Here is a 27,569-nt window from a genome sequence, read left to right as displayed (position 1 = left end):
CCAGATTTTAAAAAAAGAAAATTGGGTTAATTTAGTTAGAGTAAGTTTTCAGATATTGGAAAATTTACTACAACTTTTGAAATGAAGTTGTTTTTTTGCACTGCAGAATAACAGATGTCTTTTGGATAATTCTGCAGAAGAGCTGATCTGTTTCATTGGCGTCAATTGAACAATTCTATAAATTTTCAGAACTTGAAGAAAATTCTATAAAGTTTATTAATTCTATAAATTTTCATAATTTGGTATCTTTTGGTTTCAGATTGGTCTAAAAAATCAAAGTCAATCAAAAGTATGAACAATGTAGCATTGAAGCAATAGAAATTTAGTAGTGGATAAAACAAGGGATTCAACCACCAGTAAAATTTGTCCCTTTCTCCTAACGCTAATCGCGCATGTCGAATCGGGCCAAATTTTACTGTTTGTTGAATCCCTTGTTTTATCCACTACTATATTCACCACTATAAATACATATTACACGCACAATTTTGAGTACAAAAATGTACATAGTCAGTATAATTTATGTATTTCATACACTAATATCCAAAAGTTCTCAAAGCTAGATTTAAGCCTAATTTCATATCTAATATGCCAAACTATACTGAAATAAATCAGGTTAATCATCTCACAAAGTTTTTTTTCAATAGAATCGGATGGACTGAAAATAACTCAAAATTGCTTAGAATTGGATAATAAGAAACAAGTTTCTTTAAAATTTTGACTTTAACCAGGAGATGATTGTTCTATGATGTTTAACTGAGTGATTCTATGTACTGGTTACATTTGTGAGCCGAGACTTGGGAGGTCTTGATAAAAGGTTGACTCGCCTTTACCACGCTACGGCAGTACTGCTCGACCTTTCTTAATGGCAACTGTGGAGGAGGGCGCAACTACAGAATGCTTGAACACTTTTAATTTTAATTATATGGCTGACTGAAGTCTAATATTAAGCTGACTGAACAATATTAATGTATCATTTTACAGTTTTTGTAGTGAAGTGAAACTCATGATGAATAGCCAAAAATTGCCGTGGAGAATAAAGGTCCCCACGTGGAGAATTTTTCTGGAACATTCTTTTTTCTAGAATATTCTGACATGATTTTTAAGTTAAAATTAGTTATCATTTCCCAAGTAATTACATTTTTAAAGTAAAATAATAATTAAATCCTTCTATTAAATTGAATGATTTGTATAATCTATTAAAAATTAAATAAAGATTTTAATATATACTCACTTTACTAGCTAATTTTTAAGGGTATCTTATATTCGAAATTTTCACTTGTTTTCATTCTGTTAGTGGTGGTGGCTTTCTTTGTCAATGGCGGCGGCCATTTTAGCATGACATGCACTTTTCATTCGATCTGCTAAGCAGTGTAATGCGATGTTAAACCAAGCTTGTTGACTTCTTGTACTATTAGCGGTTGCTAAATAGGTAAAAGAAAGCGAACAATAATAGCACAGTCAAAAACACTGAGATCGGTGGAAACACAGTGATTAGTGTTTTTCTATGTCTTCTTGAATATTATACTTATAAACATGCTCTCTGAATTGATTTCTAGTGTTACCATATCTATATCTATGAAGATAAATACATAGTCTACATTTCCTACTTATAAATCTATATAATGATATATGTTTATAAACATTACACATACTACACGTTAGATATTGATCAGGATCAGAATAATGATATCCCAAATGTTCTATATAATCGTTAACCTTAACCATATTTTTACATACTTAACAAGAATATTCTAATTCTTTACAATTATTACAACATTTTTTCCAAGGTTTATTTATACACTTATCACAATTCATTTTCATTTTTCGAAAAATTATTTTTTGATTATTTCCCTAAAAAAACATCATGTCCCAATCAACTAATACTAGTGTCTTAAACTTCTGCGATGTCTGTAATCTATCCTTTGAATCAAAGAAGGCTTTTTACAGGAATACAGGACAACCCTTTTCATCACTGGGCATGCAAATCTGTTCAATTTAGACCATATAGATCGGTATACTCTAATTGATTTGGGTAAATAGCTCAAATGAAGTTCCAATTAATGCAGCCCCCAGTACGAGTGCTTCAAGTGCACCAGATTTTAAAAAAAGAAAATAGGGTTAATTTAGTTAGAGTAAGTTTTCAGATATTGGAAAATTAACTACAACTTTTGAAATGAAGTTGTTTTTTGCACTGCGGAATAACAGATGTCTTTTGGATAATTCTGCAGAGCTGATCTGTTTCATTGGCGTAACTTGAACAATTCTATAAATTTTCAGAACTTGAAGAAAATTCTATAAAGTTTATTAATTCTATAAATTTTCATATTTTGGTATCTTTTGGTTTCAGATTGGTCTTAAAAATCAAAGTCAATCAAAAGTATGAACAAGGTAGCATTGAAGCAATAGAAAGTTAGTAGTGGATAAAACAAGGGATTCAACCACCAGTAAAATTTGTCCCTTTCTCCTAAAGCTAATCGCGCATGTCGAATCGGGCCAAATTTTATTGTTTGTTGAATCCCTTGTTTTATCCACTACTATATTCACCACTATAAATACATATTACACGCACAATTTTGTGTACAAAAATGTACATAGCCAGTATAATTTATGTATTTCATACACTAATATCCAAAAGTTCTCAAAGCTAGACTTAAGCCTAATTTCATATCTAATATGCCAAACTATACTGAAATAAATCAGGTTAATCATCTCACAAAGTTTTTTTTCAATAGAATTGGATGGACTGAAAATAACTCAGAATTGCTTAGAATTGGATAATAAGAAACAAGTTTCTTTAAAATTTTGACTTTAACCAGGAGATGATTGATCTATGATGTTTAGCTGAGTGATTCTATGTACCTGGTTACATTTTTGAGCCCAGTCATGGGAGGTCTTGATAAAAGGTTGACTCGCCTTTACCACGCTACGGCAATACTGCTCGACCTATCTTAATGGCAACTGTGGGGGAGGGTGCAACTACAGAATGCTTGAACACTTTTAATTTTAATTATTAGGCTGATTGAAGTCTAATATTAAGCTGACTGAACAAAATTAATGTATCATTTTACAGTTTTTGTAGTGAAGTGAAACTCATGATGAATAGCCAAAAAGTGCCGTGGAGAATAAAGGTCCCCACGTGGAGAATTATTCTGGAACATTCTTTTTTCTAGAATATTCGGACATGATTTTTAAGTTAAAATTAGTTATCATTTCCCAAGTAATTACATTTTTAAAGTAAAATAATAATTAAATCCTTCTATTAAATTGAATGATTTGTATAATCTATTAAAAATTAAATAAAGATTTTAATAAATACTCACTTTACTAGCTTATTTTTAAGTGTATCTTATATTCGAAATTTTCACTTGTTTTCATTCTGTTAGTGGTGGTGGCTTTCTTTGTCAATGGCGGCGGCCATTTTAGCATGACATGCACTTTTCATTCGATCTGCTAAGCAGTGTAATGCGATGTTAAACCAAGCTTGTTGACTTCTTGTACTTTTAGCGGTTGCTAAATAGGTAAAAGAAAGCGAACAATAATAGCACAGTCAAAAACACTGAGATCGGTGGAAACACAGTGATTAGTGTTTTTCTATGTCTTCTTGAATATTATACTTATAAACATGCTCTCTGAATTGATTTCTAGTGTTACCATATCTATATCTATGAAGATAAATACATAGTCTACATTTCCTACTTATAAATCTATATAATGATATATGTTTATAAACATTACACATACTACACGTTAGATATTGATCAGGATCAGAATAATGATATCCCAAATGTTCTATATAATCGTTAACCTTAACCATATTTTTACATACTTAACAAGAATATTCTAATTCTTTACAATTATTACAACAGTTTTTCCAAGGTTTATTTATACACTTATCACAATTCATTTTCATTTTTCGAAAAATTATTTTTTGATTATTTCCCTAAAAAAAATACATCATGTCTCAATCAACTAATACTAGTGTCTTAAACTTCTGCGATGTCTGTAATCTATCCTTTGAATCAAATAAGGCTTTATACAGGCATTAATCATACGATCTCAAACATAAGGAACTATTGGAGAAAAAGTTTGAGTCTGAAGAAGACGAAATCTCGGAAAGCGTGTATAATTTGGATGAAGATGATTATATTATTAAAACTAAACCAGCCACCAAACCTAAAACTAAAACTGAAGAGGATATCTACACCAGAATTAAGTATGAATGTAAAGAATGTCATGAAGAATTTAGAAGTAAAGTAGCTCTAACTACTCATTCATATAGTCACAATCGCATGTATCTAGAAAACACAGAAGACTTCGATATAAACTCAAGTCAGAACATGAGAGAGTTTTATATTACTGATAAAGGTGGGAATTACGTTGAAGATATAGATGAAGCAACTAATTAATCTTTAGAAGAAATTAAAAACTGTTACCAGTTTCGTAAAGTTAAGAGTTTTAAATATAAGATCACGGCTGAATGTGGTCATAAGCAGAGAACCAAAGAAGAAGTTAAAACTATTAAAATATTTTTCAATACTGATTATATTAGTAAAAATGCAATATATGAATATGGTGAGTTCAATTGGTGGCTAGATTTCGAAAAGGAAATATATGAAGGTTATGGGTATGATTTCGAGTTTCTTGGAATAAGAAGTATTCAGTTAAACATTGAACCAACTAAAGCATCTATTGGTAGTTATATAGATTTACCTCCTGATCTCAAAAATTCTAAATCGATATTAAATATACGTAGTTATAAATACAACTGCTTACAACTAACTATTACTGCTTGGATACATCCCGCCCCACACAATGCAACTCGAGAAAGTAAATATGTAGATAAATTAATTGAACCAAGACAATAACATGAAGATGATTTTGCTTATATAATAAGAATACAGAAATTGTATAATATTAATATTTGGGTATACACACCTTGTGGTAATGGTAAAATAGAATTGTTTAAACAAGTGGATGATTTTGATAAAGATAGAAAAGATGTAAGAATACTAGTTTGGAGTAATGGTCAAATAGAACACTGTGCCCTAATAAAAAATATAGAAACCTTGTTAGAACGACCAAATAAAAACAACATTAAATATTACTATTGTGATAGGTGTACCTATTGGTTTAACTCACAAATTAAATATGATAAACATGAGTGCAGCACCTCATTCAAACCAGAGATTGTTTGTCCTAAGAAAAAACATTTTACTTTTGTAAATGAACACAAACGACAGAATATAAAAGATATTATAACTGCCGATATAGAATGTTGCATTGTTGAAGTTACAACTAATGATTGTAAATATGTAATAGCTGAACATATTCCAATAGTTGTGGGTTACACCTGGCAAGGTAACTTCAAACACTACTTCGGAACACTACTAGGCTGCATCAAAAAATTTGCTAAAGATCTGTTAGAAATAGAAACTGAGAATAATATCAAACATAATGAAAAGATGATATTCACAGAAGAAGATAAATTATATCATGAAACTAATAAAACTTGTCAGATCTGCAGTAAAACATGTATTAATAAAGTAAGAGATCATTGTCATGGAACTGGTAAATATAGAGGACCAGCATGTAAAATATGTAATCTAAGATACAAACAACAAAACTTCATTCCAGTAATATTCCATAATGGCTCTGGCTATGACTTCAACCTACTATACAGTGAACTCGTTAAACAGAATAATGATAAAGAAAAGTGGATAACATACCACTAGCTGCTGGTAAATCCAAGATGTTTAGCATTGGTTGTCTCAAATTCTTAGATAGTTATAACTTCTTAGCTATGTCTCTAGATCAAATGGCAAAGATATACGGATGTAAAACTAAAACATTATATCCATATGAATACTTTGGTTTAGAGTCGTATAAAATCTTATAGGTAATTTAAAAATAGAAAACTTCAAATCCTCACTACATAATAAATTACCAACACAAGAAGAAGTCGATATCTTTAATAATGAAAACAGTCATAAAACTGGTAAAGATCTAACTATAGAGTTTTTACAGAATGATGTGGAAATATTAGACTATTGCATGAATGAATATGTTAAACTAAGCATGAAAGAACTCAAGCTCAATCCCCTACACTATGTAAGTCTCCCAGGTTATAGTTTTGATTGTTGGTTAATGTCAAGCGGTGTAACATTAGATACATTACAAGGTAAACAAATGCTAGATGATTTTGTTGGAGCAAAGAGAGGTGGTGTATGTGGAATAATGGGAGATAGATATATAAATATTAGTAATACTAATACTAATGCTAATATTAATGATAATACTAATACTAATACAAATACTAGTACTAAAACTAATACTAATACTAATACTAATACTAATGAAGGAACCTGCTTCGCAGGTACTAATGATAAAATTATTAATAGAAATAAATGGTACATAGACGCAAACAACCTATATGGTTATGCAATGATGCAAAAATTACCTTATAAGGATTTTGAGTTTATTACTACTACTACTCTAGATCCGCGAACGGACTTTGTCCCTGGCAAGCCATGCGGGTTCCTCGATACAATATTGAATACTCCAGATGATAGTGATCATGGTTAATATATAGTTTGTGATATTGATTATACTAATGAATGTAAAGAGAGAACAGAACAGTTAGCACTAATGCCTAATAAGAGAAAAATAAATGATAATGAATTGGGATATCTACGAAGCAGTTTCACTGATTGACAAAGAGAGAAAAATAAAGCAAGATCCGAGAAATTAATCTTAGACCAAAATAACAAAACAGAATATATGGTACATTATAGGATGTTAAAGTTCTATGTTAAGATGGGAGTAAAAGTAACAAAAAAACATAGAGTAATGAAATTTAAACAAGATTACAAATGTAGAGACTATATTCAAAACAATACTAATAAAAGAGCAACAGCTAAAATTGAAGCAGAAAAGGATGTAAGGAAATTTATGAATAACTCATTATATGGAAGAATGTGCATGAATCCTCTACACTTCTTTCAAAGCAAGTTCTTGCATGATGAAGAAAAGATAATGAAAAGTGTAAGTAAACCAACATTTAAGAATATAACTAGATATAGAGATTATAGCCAAATAGAATATATAAAGAAAAAAATAGAATATGATTCTCCAGTATATGTAGGTGTGACTATCTTAGAATTAAGTAAATTACACATGTATGATGTATTCTATAATATTCTACAACCATCCCTCAAAGATCTAACACTTCACTATATGGATACAGACAGTTTCGTATTAAGTTATAGTGAAGGTAAAGTTAGTGATGAGCATATGGAGCTAAGTAATCTAGACATACCTATAAAAACTAATAAAAAAGTCCCCGGCAGGTTTAAGCACGAGCTGGGAAGTAGGATTATTGAGGAATTTATAGCATTGTCCCCCAAAACATATAGCTTCAAAAATTATCCTAAAAACACTAAAGAAAAAGGAATAAAGAAGCATAATAAGGCTAGGCACATAGATTATTATGATGCATTAATGAATAATACACAGAGAACAGTAGATGAATATAGAATACAAAAAGTTGGCGATAACATGACAACAACAAAAACAAGTAAGATTAGTTTAAATATACTTGATGATAAAAGATTTTATGTAAATAATATTAAAAACTATCCTCATGATAAAAATCTATATCTATTCAAAAGAAATTTAATAAAAATGATCCACCAAGCATCAGTGAAACTGCTTCGCAGATCTTTAGATGGAGACAAAGACCTACTGGTTAATAATATTCTAGAACTAACCATTAATGATGATAGAAAGTTAATTGAAGTTGCTATTATATTATATAACGAGCTTTGCTAATTTTTATAACAAATAATTATAGACCTAATTCATTCATTACATCCGTATGGTTGGTAGTTACTATATTATAAATCCTTATCTGAGCCAAATATGTTTCCATAGTGTCTCCCATGATTGTATTCTTATGTAGTGTAGCTCCAGCTATTATATTTTTATTTTATTCTAGAAATTTTATTATCTTGCCAGCCCCATCTACATATTTAGAATAAGTTGAAAATATTAAATCATCATGATTTGGTTCCTTAATATGATCAATAAACTCATCTATATTATTACAACGTCTTTTACAAGCTAAACATCTTTATAGATTAAAAGAGAATCTGTTTTTCTTATCCATTTTTTACTCTTATTATAATTTTTCAATACATATAAAATGACTAAACTAGATAAACTTATAGAATTAAACAATCTAGAAAAACAAAACAGAAGAAATAGATTAGAAGATAAATTAAAACAACAAGAATATTATGGTGAAATAGAAGAGTTATTTGATCCTCTAACCAAAACTATCAGTGAAACTGCTTCGCAGATAAACGCAAACAATGAAAAAAATCTAGCATTAGGTGAACAAACATTAGGAGCAATAGATTGGCAAAAACAAGAGTTAGATAAACAAACTAAGATGATTGGTGAAACTGCTTCGCAGATCGAGCAAGCTGGTTCCCAGTTTAATGAAACTGCTTCCAAGATTGGTGAAACGTTAAAGGGGACCTTAAAGCAAACTCAAGATATAGCACCAGTTTATGTTGATACAAAAACAGCCAAACTTCTTCATGACATGGGGGCTCAAACTAATCCTCAATTAAAATTAGAACTTGTAGATTTACCTAGTAGGAGATATAAAATGAATGGTGTTGATATAACTCTAGAGCAGGGTGCATTTTTAGTTAGGGATAATGTATATAAGTTTTCAGAAGGATTTACTTTTTTTCTTACTAAAACAAATGTAACATATGATGATAAGATTGAGGAAGATGAAAACAAAATTAAAAGGTTTTTAAAGGATATTAGATATGATTTAGGAAAAGGGGATAAGAAAAGCGCTAGATATAGAACAATAAAACGTATAATGGATGTAAGAGATTATGGATTATATGATGAAATGCTAGATATATCTGAGCAACTTTTATCTATGAATATTATTAATCAAGAGCAACTAGATAATTTTATTTTTAACTATGGTAAATAAATAATGATGGAAAAACAACAACAACAACAACAGCTATTAGCTAAAGAAGTACTCAGTCCTCAAATAACAAAGTTTAAAAGACAAAGAATAATACCACTATATAAAGATGAATCATGGTCAGCTGATTTAATTGATAAGTCATCTCTAAGTAAATCTAATAATAATTATAAGTTTATATTAACAGTTATAGATAAATTCACAAAATATGCATGGGCTATTCCATTAAACAATAAATCTGATTTATCTATAACTGATGGTTTTAAAATAGTATTAAGTGAACATCCACAAGGTGGCTCTGAACCTAGAAAATCAGAAAAGTTATGGGTAGATAGAGGTAGTGAGTTTTACAATAAAACATTTAAATCTTTACTTAAAGAATATGGAACCGGCAAAGCCTCTTCAGGGATAAAGTTATATTCTACTTATAGTGATTTAAAGGCTGTGTTTATAGAGAGATTCAACAGAACATTATTACACATAATAAAGAAACCTATGTTCATCAATGGCGATGGTAATTGGGTAAATATATTAAATGATGCTGTTGTAACATATAACAATAACATTCACTCAACAATTAATATGACACCAGTTGAGGCTTCTAATAATCCTGATAAAGTTAAATACACTTTTAGTTTTAAGAATATTAAACCTAAACTTAAAGTTGGTGATTATGTTAGAAATGCAGATAAACGTAATATCTTCTCTAAGGGATACACTTCTAATTGGAATAGAGAATTGTTTAAAATTAATGAAGTTCTAAAAACACAAACACCAACATATAAAATAGAAGATATTAATGGTGAGATAATAGAAGGTAAATATTACGAACAGGAATTATTAAAATCTGAGTTTGATTTTGAATCTAATAATATGGTTTTAGAATCATTAAATATATTTCTTAAAATAAATAATGACAAGAAAAAGATTCAATCAGGCTAAACTTAAATCAACATCAACATCAACAAACAACTTAACACTAAGTAAGGCTCGTGGGTTATTCCTAGAAGATAATGATGATATTGATATGAAGGATACCTATAAAATTACAAATGTTCATCCTCCTAGAGATGAAAAAGATGTTGTTAATAAAGAGTATTGTGACAATAACTTATTATCCTCTTCTAATAAAATAGACATTTTAAGTAGAAACATAACTGAACTAAGAAAGGGTGACTTTGATAAAGTTACAGCAAAAACATTACAACTAAATGAAACACAAATTAATGAAGAACTAATTAATGAGTTTATTGAATCAACAAATGAAGTCAAAAATACTGTTAAGTTTTGTAATAAAGTTGCTGCAGATACTATCTCTAAATATAATCAATTAAAGCAAGAATTGGATAATAATAAGTTTAATCAGAATATAACTAACATACAACTAGATGAAATGTTTACTAACGGTCTGAGAGAAATGAAAGAATACAATAAATCTCTTAGAGGTGTTATAGTACAATATATAATTGCTATACTTTTACAAAGTAAGTTACTTGATAATGAAGAGAAAGATAGACTTGAGATGCATTATAGTTTTAATCAAGAAGATATAATGAAAGAAATAGAAAGAATTTTTACTAATGAAAATAAGCAAAGCAATGACCAATCCAACAGCAGCGAGTGAGAGATTACTATATCCAGATTTGTCATCAGTATCAGAAAGATTGATAAACGAAAAGATTCAAGCTAATAATAAATTTAACAACAATATTAACATTATAAAAGATATTCGAAATTATAATGAAACTGAAACTAATAACTATAATAAGAAGTTAAGTAGATATAAGAATTATATTAACATAGCTGAGATAACAGAAATAATATTATCATCAATTGCAACAACGGCAACAACAACATCAGTTTCATTAACAGGTATAGGATTAGCTTATTCTATACCAACAGCTTTTGCTACAGCAACTGTTTGTGGTTCATTATCAAAAACAATTAATACTAAAATTAGAAATAAAATTATAAAGTATTCACAAATGTATATTTTAAGTAAACAGTTTAGTGATAAGTTTAATAAACTATATACTAAATCAATGAATGATAATAAAATAGATAATGATGAGTATAATGAATATGTTAATTTATATGAGGATTATAAGAGGAATAAGAAAAACAAGCTGAGTATTTTTTTAGATTAAAGATATTAGTGCTTAGTAATAACAATGTTTTTAGTAATAATAATAATAGTAATAATATTTATCGATAAATATATAATCATAATCAAAGCTATAATCATAATCATAAACATAATATAATCATGGATATAATCATGGATATAATCATAATCATAATCATAATCATAATCATAAACCTAATCATAATCATAAAAATAAATATAAACATAATCATAATCAAATAATTATCTTTTCTTTGTACCTAAGTATAACCCTCTACCTTTTTGAACTACCTTTATACCTTCACCAGTAGTTGCAAATTTAATTAAATCAGGTGTAGCCGCTAGAGCTGCTTTAGGGTTTCTAGATGCAGCTGCACTTCCTATTTTACTTGCTATTTCTAATGCTCTTACTGGATTATTAGCTACTTTCTTTCCAAAGTTAACTGTAGCCCTACCAACACTTTTAAAGAAATCTTTAAGTCCTTCTGCTTCTATTGTTGCATCACTAACAGTCATTGACTTATTTCTCTTACACTTAACACAACTACCCTTTAACATCTTAGAACCTTTTGAAGTAATAAAACCTCTTATGTTATTAGTACTACTATAATGTCTACCTCCAACACAATATGAATTAGTTTTTAACTTATTTAAAAGACTCATTTCTATATATAAAAAATAATGGAAGTCAAAAAGTATAACCCTTTTGTTATTACTAAGCCTAAACCCAAGCCTAGGCCCAAGCCCAAGGTAGACCTAAGCCTAAAATTAAGCTTGAAGCTGGAAGCTTAGCTCTAGAGAATAAAAAGAAATTAGATATTATTTATGCTAAAGGTTTTGTTAATACTAATAAGAAATAGTTGGGTATTAACAAGAGTAACAATTAGAGCTGACTAGCTATAAGTCTAAGTATAAGTATATGATTATGTATAAGTAAAAGTATATGATTATAACAATAACTATATTATACTATAATTATAAATTATCGCTAGAGTTATATCTAAAATTATAATTATCGCTAGAGTTATATCTTTGACTTAAATTACAACTATGATATAATATCAACCATCTTATTACCATCACTATTCACACTAATAACCTTTCTAGTTAATACTAATGCGTGACATATAACATCTGCAACTGCAGCACTAAGGTTAAAATTAAGTTGTATTGGTTGTGGACCTATATGATACCTTTGATATCTAGTATCGAATACATATATTCTATAACTACTTTTGAATGTTCTATGATTTATATATGGTTTTATATTAAGTGGTAACCCATTATAATCTTTATTAAAGCTGACAATCTCTTTAAAAGCCTCATTATAATTATTGGTACCATAATTAATATTCATTCTATCCTCAGGATAAAACTCACTACCAATCTTACAATAACATTCAGTAACATTCATTATATGAAATGTACTTGCATCATGAGTTTGTTCATAAACATTATTATTTTCAAAACCAACTATTATATATCGCGGTCTTTTCATACCACTTTCCATACCTAGATCAAACAAGAAGTTAGAAGCATCGGGTACATTCTTATAAAATGTCTTTCTTTCACAATAGCCAAAGTCTACATTATTCTTTTTACTTAAACCCTTTTGCACAATAATTCTATTATCATTACTAGGATCAAAACTAGGAATACACCATGATATATCTCTAATTTCTATATAACCATCATTAGCAACTGCACCAGGATTAGCATTAACTCTATATAGAGCTCTATCATAATTATTTCTTTTTAATAATAGTTTAAATCCTAAACCATATATAATCTTTTCTAAATCATTTACAAAACCAAATAGATCACTCATCTTAACCATCATATACATATGACCTCGTTCTGCAGCAATATGGTCACCTTTAAGTTGACTATCTCTATTATCTATATTTCTAACAAAACCACTCTCATATTCATCACCTGTACTAGTTAATAACTTATACATTAATAGATTAGGATGACAATGATCTATACATTCAATAGTCCTACCACCACTAGTTTCAAGCATAATTGAACTAAACAATGCCATCATACCATAATTAACTAATCTGATATTAGCATCATTAGCAAATACACCACCAGCATCATCTGATACAACAAATTCTATCTCTAGATATGAATCACGCAATTTTAAGTGATTCTCTTCTCTATTGAGTATGATATTAATATTGGTATTAACCGTACTCATTGTTGCTAGATTATTAGGTTTATATTTTATAATCTTACTTTTATGTATATCATCATTATAACCATAACTTGTATCCAAATTAAAATCCATTTTTATTAGATAAAAAATGTATAATTATGACTATAACTATAACTATAATCAAAGCTATAATTATAAAAATATAATCCAATAATTGAATATAAAAAATGTCTAATAGTTTAATCTTATATTAACTACAAAATATACACGAAGCTTTAACTAAAACTAAAGAAGAGCATACACTTAACTTTAGAATGATAAAGCCAACAGAAAAGTTTAACTTTAGTGAACCTATACTTAATACAACAAAATTAGGTTTAATTAGATTATCTGTTTATAATTCGGTGTTTAATGTGAATAGGAGAAACAATCAATTCTTATATGCTAGTACTGTTATAAAAGATGATGAAGCTTTACCTCGGGCTCTTATCTCTAACCCTAACCTTAACCCTATCTCTACCTCAAGCCCAAACATTACATCTATACTTAATCATAATTATAAAGGAATCCCGTTGCTATATTCAACTATAACACCGGGAGCATATGTGTTAACTGATATAGCAGAATTAATAAAAGAAGAAACTGATGGTAATGTTATAATAGAACCTGATCTATATTTCGATGAATACGATGAAATGTTTAATGGAAATAAAACAAGGAGCACCCAGCTTTGATATAGAAAACCCACTTCTTACTAGGATTTAGAAAAATAATTTATAAAATAGGTAGATATAAATCTCAGAAAATTATATTATAATTGATATTATGGGTTTTAGTACTATTAACATTCATTGTAATGTGATATCTGGAGCTAAAGATAATGGTAAAGATACAGACATACTATATACTTTTAATCTAACTGAACCACCAGGTTACTTGATAAATATTATACCAACTAATATCTTGTATCAAAATGTAACTAAAGATAGAATAGAATATATAGAATTTCATATTAAAGATGAGCATGGAAGACCTATAGACTTTAATGGTGATGTATTAAGTTTTACTTTACATCCGATTTAGACTTAGACTTAGACTTGGGTTTAGACTTGGGTTTAGACTTTACTTACACTTAGACTTAGACTTATCTGTGAAACAGATTCACTGATACCCATACTTTTATTTATACTTACACTGATACTTATACTTAATTATAAAACTCTCCGATCCCAATTAATTCTTAGTTTACCATTAATATTTTTATTTTTAGTTATATCAATGACAATATAATTATAAGGCTCTTTCCATACCTTATTACATATATTAGCAAAGTCATTATAACTAAATTCAACATTATTAAAGAAATCTTGATATATAGATATGAGGACTTTACCTCTCTGTTCAAATAAAATAAATAAATTACAGTTCTCTCTAACACTCTGCCTATCCAGAGAGAACAGGTTTCGATTAAGATATATCATATTACAGTTATTATGTCTACCTCTACAAAAGTATTCATTAATAATTGGTTCTTTGGCTCTAACATCATCAAATATCATTAGTTTCTTTAAGCCTTTGGGTAGTTTATCAGGAGATGGTAAATCTTTTATATCTTTAATAAATTCAACATCTGCTTTTAGGTTTATTCTTTCTATACCGTGGTACTGATCACCAGCAGGTCCAATGATGTATAGCTTATCAAAGTATATACTAGCTAGAATTAGTTTTTTCAATAAGAATGTCTTATCACATTCACTAGGACCAGATATTATACATCTAAAGTTATCTGGGAATGCGGCTTCAGTAATTATATCATCATCATTTAACCATGAATACAGATCCTCATTTATGTTTACAGAGATATTGTTACTAAGACATTCTTTGTTGTTAGGTTTAGCCCTTTGATGTTTTTCATCAAATAGATATATAAAAGTATCTTTATCATTATCATTATCATTAACACTATCATTATCATTATCATTAACATTATCATTATCATCAACATTATCATTATCTTTATCATTATCATTAACATCAACATTATCAATATTTTTATCATTAACATTATCTTTAACATTATTAATATCTTTATCATTATCCTTATCCTCAACATTATTAGCAAAGCTACTTCGTAGATCATTATCTTTATCATTAACATTATCTTTAACACTATCAATATCTTTATCATTATCAAAAACATTATCATTAACATTATCATTATCAATAATATTATCATTAACCTTAACATTATCATTAACATTACAACTTAAAGAAGAACACTCATTATATATTCCTGGATATTTACATTGATTAACTAGAATATTCAAAGCACTTTTAATTCTAAATCCTCTATCAATAAGATAGATCATATATAAACAATAAGCCCCACAATAAGATTCATCATATTGTTGTATTCTCTCATTAGAGCCTAGATCAACATATTCTTCTAGGAATAATGGTGGAGTTTCTACACCAAAACTATCGAAGTAATATGTTGGACCACCTTCTCTTCTTATAACTAAAACCCAATGTGTACCTTCAGTTGGATGTAGACTTACAATAATGTTAGAGTTAGGTTCACTTACCATTTCTGGTTTATCATCTCTCATTACAATCTCAATTGGTGTTAGACTTATATCTTTACCTATTTCTTTTATTCTGATATCACTCATAGCATTATTATCAATATTAAATTTATTATTGAATTCCTCAAAAGTTAGGATGAGCATTTTATATAATAAATTTATTAAATCTAAGTCTTATTATAAGCCTAAGTCTAAATCTAAATCAAATCTATATTTATTATAACAAAATGGAAACAGGTAGTGCAGTTTTTATTTTTTTTTTATAATTGGAATTTGTTATATAATATATGATTCAAGACCAAGTAAATATACAAAACTGGAAGAAAGCTTTGGTGGATTTATGAATAGGAGTCTAGTTAGATTTGAATATGAAAAGTCACCACTACATACTATTGTTTATGGTGGAACTGGTACAGGCAAAACATATTTTATTAGAAAATACATAAAGTTATACTCAATCCAAAACCATGATCAAGATCAAGATCAAGAACAAGTTAAAGATCAAGTTAAAGATCAAGTTCAACATCAAGTTCAAGTTCAAGTGCAAGATCAAGTTCAAGATCAAGATCAAGTTCAAGATCAAGTTCAAGACCAAAGGACCATATTTATAGTTATAGTTTGTAATGATGTTAGAGACTGGATAGATCCTGAGTCTAATAATTTTATATTGGGTTTAATAAATGTGATATAAATATGATCACAAAAAATAATATGCATAAATTTCAAAATTGTGTTATAGTACTTGATGATATGGGTGATAGGTTAAATAAGGATATAGGTTATTATTTTACTGAAGGTAGACATTATAATATTCAAATGATTGTAATGTGTCATAAACCAGCTCAAATAATTAATACAGCAAGAATGAGTTGTGATACTATTTATTTAACAACTTATAATGGACCTGACCTATTTAAAAACTTTAATGAGATATATAAATGTGAACATGACTTCAATAAAATAATTAGTGAATTAAATAGTAACTATTATAATTATACAGATGGAATGTCAGATGAACTGCGTTATGGTATAATTAAATATAATAAAAAGGAAAATACTTTTATTATTATTAGTAGTAATAGAACAATGATATATGATTCAAGAGTTGGTTTCCTTGCTTTAAAAGCTCTTAGTTTAAAAGATGATTTAGAAAGAGAAGATATAAATAAACTTATAGCATATATGAAACCACTAATGATTAATGCAACAGATAGAAATGTTACTAATCATGATAATTATCAGTTTTATTTTAATAAACTTCTTACTTTAAATAATATTAAAATTCAGAATGATGTTTTAACAAAGTAGATGATTAAAGGAAAGGGTATGAAAATTTTATCAAATATTGGTGGAATTATAGGCGCGGGTTTATTTATATTTAATTGTTTTTATCCCAATTCAATATCAAGAAATGCTGGAACTATAGCAATGGGAGCAAGCACAATGTTGAGTAGAGTATATATATTAGTTAATGTTGGATATGGAGAAGAGTTGGAAGGTGAAACACGGACAAAGTCTGATTCACGAAGTGGTTACACCAATGGTGAAACACGAAATACAATACAAGAAGAATATATAGATCAGGGAAGCAGTTTGGTAAACCACGAACAAAGTTCGTATACTGATCAATGTAATTGTGACTTCGTCAATGAAGAGATGGGAATTTTGAATAGAAAGGGAGGAAGGTTTTTAAATAAACTATATATAAATAATGAAGAATTTAGAGAAAAGATTAAAAATTTTGTTAAAGATAAAAAAGAATTAGACCTTGATTTGATTTTAAATAAGAGATGTAAAACTAATACACTCAATACTTTAGGAAATAAATATTTAACAGAGTGTATCACATCTAAAGATAATAGTAAAGATTTAATTGAAATCATGGCTAAATTTTACCCTGTGAAGGATAAGGTAAATATAAAAGTTTACCCTATTATAAATGCTTTTACAGTGTTTAGAGTGTAACTATAAATGTGGAAACATTGCTGTTTTAAAATATCATTATGAATCATGTCATAAAGATAAAACTGATAAATGTATGTGTGGTAATATAATATTAAGTGGTATTTGTGCTAATGATTTTTCCCCATGGGGTTGTTCTTTGAAAAATGAATCTAGTTCTGTTTCTAGTTCTAGCTCTAACCCTAGTTCTAATTCTAATTCTAATTCTAGTTCTAACCCTAGTTCTAGTTCTAACCCTAATTCTAACTCTAAATCTAACCCTAGTTCTGGTTCTGGTTCTAACCCCAGTTCTAGCTCTAGTTCTGGTTCTGGTTCTATCTATGACTATAACTCTAACTCATATCCTAACCTCAACCCTAAACCTAAGCTTATCCCTAACCCTAAAGTTATCCCCAACTCTAACCTTAAACCCAGCTCAGAAGTATTAACTAGATGTTGTAATAAGTGTAATTATATGAAACCACTAAATAATTTTGACGAGGGTAAGTATACATGTAGAAGTTGTAGTTCAGCTAAAATTAATTGTCCAAATATTGTACTTCTGTTGTGATATATGATGGGATACGGGCTCATGTAAAGAAACAACATCCAGATATAGAATTGACTAGAGGATTTAGTAGAAATTTAACAGAAAGATCAGCGGAGCTGGTTCCTAGATCTGATATTACCCAAACTGGGGAAAGTTGTTCATGTAAATACTATAATTTTGTATCATTTCTTATTAATAATGGAATAAATATCAAAAAAATAAAAGGAAATAAGTATAGATAATTTGAAATAAAAAGTATAAAAAAATAAAAAAAATATCAAAAAAGAGTGATTCACTCGTTAAGAGCAAAAAAGAGCGATCTTTTCTACTGGGGATCACTCCGAATAAGAGTGAATCACTCTTTAAGAGTGAAATGTAAATTTTGCTTTGATTTTTTTGATTTTTGCTTTATTTTTGGTTCCCATTTTTAATTTTTATCAAATTTAGAGCTAATATATAGTAGTGGATAAAACAAGGGATTCAGCAAACAGTACGGCCCGATTCGACATGCGCGATTAGCGTTAGGAGAAAGGGACAAATTTTACTGGTGATTGGATCCCTTGTTTTATCCACTACTAAACTTTTTCCAATTCTGCGATTACAGTCAGCTGTAGATCTCTCGAGTATTACAGAAACTCAAGTCATCGCATTTTTTTCACTAACAAATAATTGAAACAAAAAATGAGATGCTCAATGGCCAATTTTTTAGTACTGCTAATTTTAACAACTATAGAAGAAAATTTAAGGGTATAATGTTAGCTATAACAAAGGTATCTCGATAGTCTATAAAAGCGTGATTTTAGCGTCTAATTTACACATTACTTTTTTCCAAAATGATTTCTCAAACCTAAAAAAATTCAACTTCCCAAGTCGCTGTTTATTGCTTTTTTGATAAGGTGCAGAAAATATGATTCTAGAGGAACTTACTTCGTTTCACCATTTCGATCTTGAGACCATGAATGATTTCGGCATGGAGCTCTTTTTTTGTTTTTGTGGATGCCACATAATAAAATTGCGTGCGCATTATTAGTTCTCCAATAATACAAATAAAACTATGATTTGTTATCACCTACAAAAATTTGTTGTCAAAAAGTACCCAGGTTGGGGTCCCAGACCGAAAGTCGATATGTCCAGACCGAAATGAACGCACAAGGTGGCGTCGTGCGTTCAAAATTACACGGTCTGGAAAAAAATGAACGCACGATAGTCTGGACATGTGCAATTTTGAACGCACGATAGTCTGGACATATGCAATTTTGAACGCACGATAGTCTGGACATATGCAATTTTGAACGCACGATAGTCTGGACATAAGAAATTTTGAACGCACGAAAGTCTGGACATTGTGACTCGGCGCGCACGAAAATTTTTTGAATGGAAACAAGAATGCCAAAAACTAATGAGTCCATGTTTGACTAAACACTTCTAATAGAGTGCTCACTCCAGTGAAAACTTTCTACCAAGAAAACCTCAACTCACTTGAGTTCAAAAGTTACAAAACATCGAACGCAGGAAAATTCGCATCCAACATTTTGCTTTGTTTAAAACAATTTCACACCTAGAATTATAAACCCTTGCTGAAGTTGCAAAGCAAATCATACTTTAATAACTAGGTCGCTGGCACCCCCTTCAGCCAATACTTTCATCGAACATCTTTTATTAAACAAAATGTAACAACTGCTTGAGCACTTCATCACAACCATCACCCTAACGTATCTATACTTGAAACGAATACATTATAAAAACGTTATCTGAACATGAACGCACGAAAATCTGGACATACGCATTTTTGAACGCGCGAAAGTCTGGACATAAGCACGTTTGAACGCACGAAAGTCTGGACATAGGTGTTTTTGAACGCACAAATGAGCGCACGAATTTTAATTTGGAACGCACAAAAGTCTGGTCATATAAGATTTTGAACGCACGAAAGTCTGGACATAGGGAGTTTTGAACGCACGATGAACGCACGAAAAATTTTGAACGCACGAAAGTCTGGACATAGGCACTTTCCGTCTGGGAGGGTCTGGACATAGACACTTTCCGTCTGGGACGGTCTGGACATATCGACTTTAGGTCTGGCACCTCAACCTGGGTATGCTTTTATAATGAGGATCTCGCTGTTATTGGTAAAATATAACAAATTTTAAAATTGTACAAACTTTATAGTTGTTATTTGAGCAGAATTTGTCCCATAGTGTTTGTTATACTGTCATAATTGATATTGTCACAGTAATGAATAAAAAAATCTCTCCAACCGATCATTAATGAGAAAAGAATGCCTGCTTAGGTGCAATTATTGATCATCAAACGATCGTTCCGAGTTCCTTATCAATCCTTGCTGATATCTTGATCATTGCTGAGATGTTGAGTAATGATGACGTCTTGACTAATTAAAACAAAGTGCCCATAAAAAGCCAAAATTTTCATCAGGGAATCTCAATGGCCAAATTATGCAATTCAACAAATATATTGTCAATCTCATTAGAAATTCGTAACTAAAATTTGTCAAATGGTTTACTGCCAGTAGTGCGCTGACCAAAAAATGGTCGTTTCAATCAATCCTTGAACCAGGTTAGCATTTTTACTATTTTATCCCTAAACATGAGTTTATAGATTAGGAGCGACAGTCGGAGACGAAATTGAGAAACGGCACCAAACCGTTTATGAAAATGTTTGCTTGAAAATTTTTGATCCACGAAGATTAACTTTGAATGTGAAATAAACTTAGGTGAAATTGAAAAAGCCAAAGTCAGGATATGGTCCATCTACTTCGCTTTAATTACTTAGTTCTATTTTTGTTAGATTGAAGTCTTATTTAGATGGTCATTGATGATCATATCATGATCTCAGTAAATATTTCTTACGATGAAATTTTTTTTCTGCGAAAAGATATGGTCGTAATGGTCAACGAATGTGAATTATGTGGAAACGAATTCTTGACTGCAATTTACAAGGCTAATGCTGTACTTTTCAATTAAATTGAATTGTTATAAGCTTGAAAAACAGCAGGTTTGAATTCACTTAAATTTTTCATACGTACATGCACATATACAAAAAGTGAACAGGAAGCAGCTAGCAAATATCAAGGTTCCATTTGATGATGAACTGGAGGTTAATGCATCATAGACGTATATCAATTGATAAATGTTTAAAAGATCGCAAACTTTTTTGTCGTATAAGGAAATTGAAAAAAAAAGTTCGAATAATAATAAAAATTTCTTAATCGATATTAAACAACTGTGAGCATCTCAACACATAAGCAAATACACACACACAAACACACACACACATGCACACACACACACACGCACACGCACACTCACACGCGCACACACACACACGCACGCACGCACACACACACACACACACACACACACACACACACTTCTAAATACACCCATAATGGCCAAACAAAAGCTTGCTCACATCACTTATCTCGCACACATGCCCAAAGACTCACAATCACATCCGCACAAACAGTATGATTAAAATTGGATGCTCGAATTTCAGAAAAATCAGTTGACATTGCTCCAAAACTTATAATTGTCTTTTTTTTGTTTTTGTCTATAGGATTCACTTCATAATCAGAGAGCTGCTCTTACTATAGGTTTCAAAAAATATTAATTTTATTTGCTTGAATAGAAGTCAATGCTTGAAACTCACCAGCATTTTTCACATCCTTCAGGTCTTCACTGCGTGTTTTCTACTCGTTTCAAAGTTTCAGGTTTTTTTGAAATCTTATTTTTAATGAACAAAAATTTGAAAATCATTAGCTAGTCTAATTGTCTTAAGATAATTTCAGTTTTTTGAAACAAAACGAAGAATTTCAGCGCACGCGATCTTATCGATAACAGAAACAAGGCGGCTCGGTAATGTGCGATCGCACATAAGGTTCCGACCCCGCTCATCCACAATTTTGGCATAATTGTCTACCAAATGAGGAACAGATGGAAAAATACAAAAAATTCAAGTATTTTACAAAAAAAAAACTGGTGTATGAACGAAAAGATAATTCCAAAGCAAACAACTCAGTGGAGTAAAGAATGATGCATAAGATTGATGAGATATGCCGATATTAGGAAAGTGAGCGAAGACGAACAGCAAAATCAAACAACAACAACAACAAACATTAATTACATCAAAAAGTTTGTCCGTTTTAAAAAACAAAACTTAATAACGAAGTCAAAAAAGCGTCATATAAAACTGAAAAAAACTTGTAATTCACCAAAACAAAATGGTTATTCACCAGTTCATAAAAAAGCTTTGTAACAATTAGACAAAAAGAACAGAAACTTAAATGTTCGAAAATTCGCTTAATTTAAAAAAAAACAATTAATTTCAAAGTAATGAAAACCATTACGAATCAACTAAAATATCCCATAGGTTCAACATTACCATTGTTTTACAATTACCATAGAAATGAATTAAGAACTCTTGGTATTCAATTTTTTATGCAGTTACAAAAAGAACAACAAATAGACAACAAACTAAAAATCAATTAAAACTTGCCAGAAAATGCTTTGGAAGCCGTAAAGCCATATTTTGGCCCCCAAAATATGTTGGATTGCAGCTTCGTCGAAAACGATAATGTATTATGTGACCGCTCATTAATGAAAATAAGCAACAATTAGACAAAGAAGAAAATGCAAAATTATGTAATACATGTTTTTTTCGAGAAAAATTTATTTCCAAAGACATAAAAGCCATTAATTACAAAATGAAAAATTTGAATAGGTTCGTCCATTCTTCCAAAGTAAGCACTTGAGACCTTCAATTAACCATAATATGTCTTACGTCTACAAAAAGAACGTCAAATATGACAAAAATCAAAAATTCAGTTACTTTTTTTTGTGAAAAAAACCCGTGTGGAAGCCAGTAACTTCATAACGAATTCTCTTAAAACCTTAGATTTTGTGACACCAATCCCTTTCGACACCTTCCCCTGAAATGTATCATGTGACCTCTCATTAATGAAACTCTAGGTAATAATTAGACCAAAAAGAAAAAAGCAAGATTATGTAATACTTGTTTTTGTCGGAAAAATTTATTTCCAAAGACATGAAAACCATTAATTACCAAATCAAAAAATTGAATAGGTTAGTTTATTTTTCCAAAGGAAGCCCTTGAGCCCTGCAATTATCCAGAACAATTCTTACGTCTACAAAAAGAACGTAAAATATGACAAAAATCAAATACTAATTTACTTTTTTTTTGTGAAAAACCCGTGTCGAAGCCAGTAAAATCATAACGAATTCTTTAAAAACATTAGATTTTGTGACACCAATCCCTTTTGACACCTTCCCCTGACAAAATAATGTCATCTTTAACCTTTTATTAACGAGACCAGGTGAAAAACAGACAAAAAAAGGACAAAATTGCCAAGTTGAAATGTTTTTTTTTTCATTTTGGAAAACAATTGTTTTCAAAGTCATGAAAGCCATTATATATCTTCCAATATCAGAACATCGGCTCATCTAATCTTCCAGGAAAAGCCAATAAACCCGGGTCATTCTACAATATATTAAATACTACTAAAAAGACAAAGTAAAACGACAGTTAGAGACAAATTTGAAAAATTCAATTAAATTCTTCGAGAAAGTACTGTCGAAGCGGTAAAGGTTCACAATCTTTATCTTTAAGGATTTAAATATTATCAATTTTGAGTTATTTTGAACGCGAAAAATGTGATATATGAACTGACAATAACGTGGTAATTTGTCAAAAATAGAAACATGAAAAATGGGCAAATACCTAAAAATTAAAAAAAATTGTGAAATCTAGTAGTATCAAAGCCAGAACACCATAACTTCTGGTGTAAAACCGCAAAAAGGACTAAACTTGAATTCAGCAGAAAGAGGGAGCACTTTTTGATTGCTGACACTAAGCTACAAGTTGACCAACTTAAGAGAAAAATGGAGGCAAAGTACAATAAGCCATTTTTTATTTAAAAACCAAAAAACTTAAAAGTCAAAACGACCATAAGCCTTCAAGCAATCAACTAGATAAAATAATTTTCAGTTAATTAGGAAGCCAATTGGACCTGTCACCAGTGAGCTTTGATTTGAAATGTTCTGTTGTTTAATTAATATAAAAAAGATCGAATATATTTTATAAAAAACCGACTGACGACAATCCGAATTTATTTTTGGATTGGATTGTAACGGTCCAAGATTGATACAGAAATAGTCCTGCTATTGCTGATTGTCCATTAGGAATATTTAATTTTTGGAATGTCATTGATATAGATATTTTGTTAGTTAAAAAATCAAAAATAAATGCTGCGTTTTTGATAATCAATGAAAAAACTTAGCAGAAAACGGCAAATTTTCATTTACAGAGCACTCTCAACGGAAGTTGAAGTGGAATTAGCCCCTTTTTCAGTCTACAAAGATTGTGTTAGTGGTTTTCGGGTGTGCACTTCCTGCAAAATTAATCAGAGTGGACTAAAGAAACCTATTTCGTGCTGTTTTTGATGAATTTTGTGAAATATTTAGCCGGAATTTGTGATGAAAAAATTCAATGAAAATAGCCAAAAACATTTTTTGTCTTTAAACGTAAAATCAACAACATTTTCTTGAAAAATTTTACTAAATTCTATCAAAATTGGCGAAATTTTAGTCAAAAATTCCGAAAAAAGGTGAATGAAATCAACGGAATACACTCTATTTTCTCGAAAGTTTAAACCTCGATATCTCCCTGTCAAAAACGAAAAAAAAAATTCAATTGCATAGTCTACGCTGGACAAGCTTTCTAATGGTACCGGTCTCAACTTTCTACGATGAATATATCGATCGACCGAAATTGACTGAACTAAAAAAAAACCCATTTGAGTATATATTTCCTCCCCCCCCCCCTAAAGAGGGGTCGGAACAATTAGGCTTTTTATGTTCAAATATCGTTTTGTGAAAACTGTAATATAACAAAAATGGGACTTGGATACATTATGAACTCTTTCTTCTTAATTATTTCTAATTGAAATCGATCAGCAAATTTATACCAATTTTAGACACAGATGTTGAAAGTTTTTGTTTGTCGTTTCTACGGTAGAATTTTGGCTTTAACATTCAGTTTTAATTTCATAACCAACCTATCAATAGTACTGCTCTGTAAAAATGTTTCCCTCTCTAAAATCCGTTCAACAGATTTTAAACTAATTTGCAAAACTTATTTATTTTTGTTGATCATTTTCGTTGGAAGGATTCGTTTCAATTATTGATAATAAGACATTATGGGGTCCGATAGAATTCTTGCTTTAATTAATAGCATCGTCAGCAACTCCAGGTGGCTATTATTGAGCTCCTAATTTTTTTACAATTCAAAGACTTTGAATTGTATTTGGGTGCTGTCTGTCTTTTTAAGGTCTGTTCACATATTTGCTTGATTTTTGAAGTCAAATTGGAGTAGTGATTTTGGTCACGCCGAAACAGGAAGTGGAGCGAAAAAGCGTGTGGTTTTGCGGTGTGAATTGCTTTTGCTCTAATTTTAAAGTAGAGAGAGAAAACGTTGATTTTAGAATTGAGTGCTTGAGCAAAAAAGCGCATTCTCGCTAGTGGTTTTTTGTTCACATTCGGCAATCTCACTTTGATTTTACTGTTTTTTTTCAATTTTTTAAAATAAGATTTTTTTCTAAATGATTTTCCCAATCCATTCATAGTTCATTCTAGGCTTAGTTTTTTGTTTAACTAAATTTCGATTACTCGCTAGTTTTTTTTTGTTCACTTGCGGCATTTTGACATTTGTTTTCTGTTTTTTTTTAAATATTTTTTGTTTAGAAATGGTTTTCCTAAATCACTCGTAGTCCGTTCTAGGTCTAGTTTTTCGCTTAGTCAATGAAAATTCTCTGAATTGTACGTCAGGACTAGTCCTGCTATGTTTTTTTTTACTTTGTCTAACAGAATTTTGTTTCACCTTACTCTGGCTTCTTGCAATTAACTTTTTCGGTGACTTCAATGAATTCTACTGCTTTGCAGTTAAAATTTGTGTTCTTGATGTCCTTTCTGTTTTTAGGTCTACTGCGCGACTTACATCACTCAAAAAAATGACTTCTGAACTCACTTATGGAACTTTAAATTTTATGAACATTTACTAATTAAAGGTCAATAATGTGCATCTAAGTAGTGCCAAACTTATATGCCCTATTTCCTGAGTAATAGAGTCTTGAGTTTTAGTATCAAATATTTGTTTTGAAAAAACTCCATTAGAGTTTTTTCCTTGTAGAGCAAATGTGTCTCATAAATTTTCCGGCAATCTGCCGGCTATGTTTGCACCACTAGCAATTTGATTTTTTTGCTCAAATTTTTGCTAGTACTTAATAAAATATAGAAATTGGTACTCTCAGATCAAGAAAATCGGATAAAATATATGAAAATCTCAGTGGGAAGTATTATTAATGGAAGAACATCGCTGAATATTTTCCTATCAACTTCCAGAATAAATTGTCTGAAAAAATGTCTTTCAAAGGGGTTAAAATGCCAGAACACTCAATTCAGGTCAATTTAAATATTGCAGAAAAACCAGTTTAGACAGATCATTCAAATAATGGTTCTAGTCTGGCTAATGGAGTCATTAGGATTAACTTTATCCAGATTTGCAGGTCCGGGTCCAAGTCGGATGAATGGCCCCCCTTTGAATTACACGAGCCAAAGAGACCAAATCCATTATGGACCTACAACCAACTACACTGTGAGTAGCAGAAACAACTACAGTGATGCTGCTTTGTTCAACGATCGCTCATTCAAGCCTCTTAAATGAAAACTTGACTGCATGTACTCTTTCAAACCTGGAAAACAACTTTCTAGCAAAATTTGTTGCTTGTCTCAATAATTTAAGTTGTATAGGACGGTGTTTTGTCAAACATTTTTATCAAAACTGAAACAAGAGAGCGCGATCAATATTTCACACGCATTATACCTTTTATTGCAAATTTAAAGTTCACAGTAGACAATGTAGTGTCTAGCGCTCATGTTGTTCACTTTAAAAGCAAAAAATATTTAGAAAAGTGCACAAAAAACAAGAATCTGTTAACAATGAACATATTTATTTGCTATTTATATGCTAAAATGGTCTAACTTAACAGTACGAACGCCAGTTTCAGTTAAAGAGAGCCGCCTATACTGTAATAGTTTTAAATTAAACAGCTTTCAATGTATCCTAAACCACTATATGGCACAAAGTAGTCAGAAATTCAACAA

At 30.0% G+C, this 27,569-nt stretch overlaps 1 protein-coding gene across 3 annotated transcripts in view; it reads left to right on the top strand.

Moving 5' to 3' along the window:
- Window positions 1-27,217, top strand: part of LOC142348689 (uncharacterized) — a 39,909-nt gene extending 12,692 nt beyond the window's left edge. For all 3 annotated transcript variants that reach the window (XM_075400138.1, XM_075400137.1, XM_075400136.1), the window contains one exon: window positions 26,972-27,217. In XM_075400138.1, coding sequence (XP_075256253.1) covers window positions 26,972-27,129 — 158 coding nt within the window. In that variant the 3' untranslated portion in view covers window positions 27,130-27,217. The remainder of the gene's footprint in view (window positions 1-26,971) is intronic.
- The last annotated feature ends 352 nt before the right edge of the window (window positions 27,218-27,569 follow it).

This window comes from Convolutriloba macropyga, chromosome 10, assembly GCF_964194025.1.
Source record: "Convolutriloba macropyga chromosome 10, txConMacr16.3, whole genome shotgun sequence".
Lineage (NCBI taxonomy): Eukaryota > Metazoa > Xenacoelomorpha > Acoela > Convolutidae > Convolutriloba > Convolutriloba macropyga.
The sequence above is the reverse complement of the archived record's forward strand: the minus strand, read 5'-3'. Positions and strand labels throughout refer to the sequence as shown.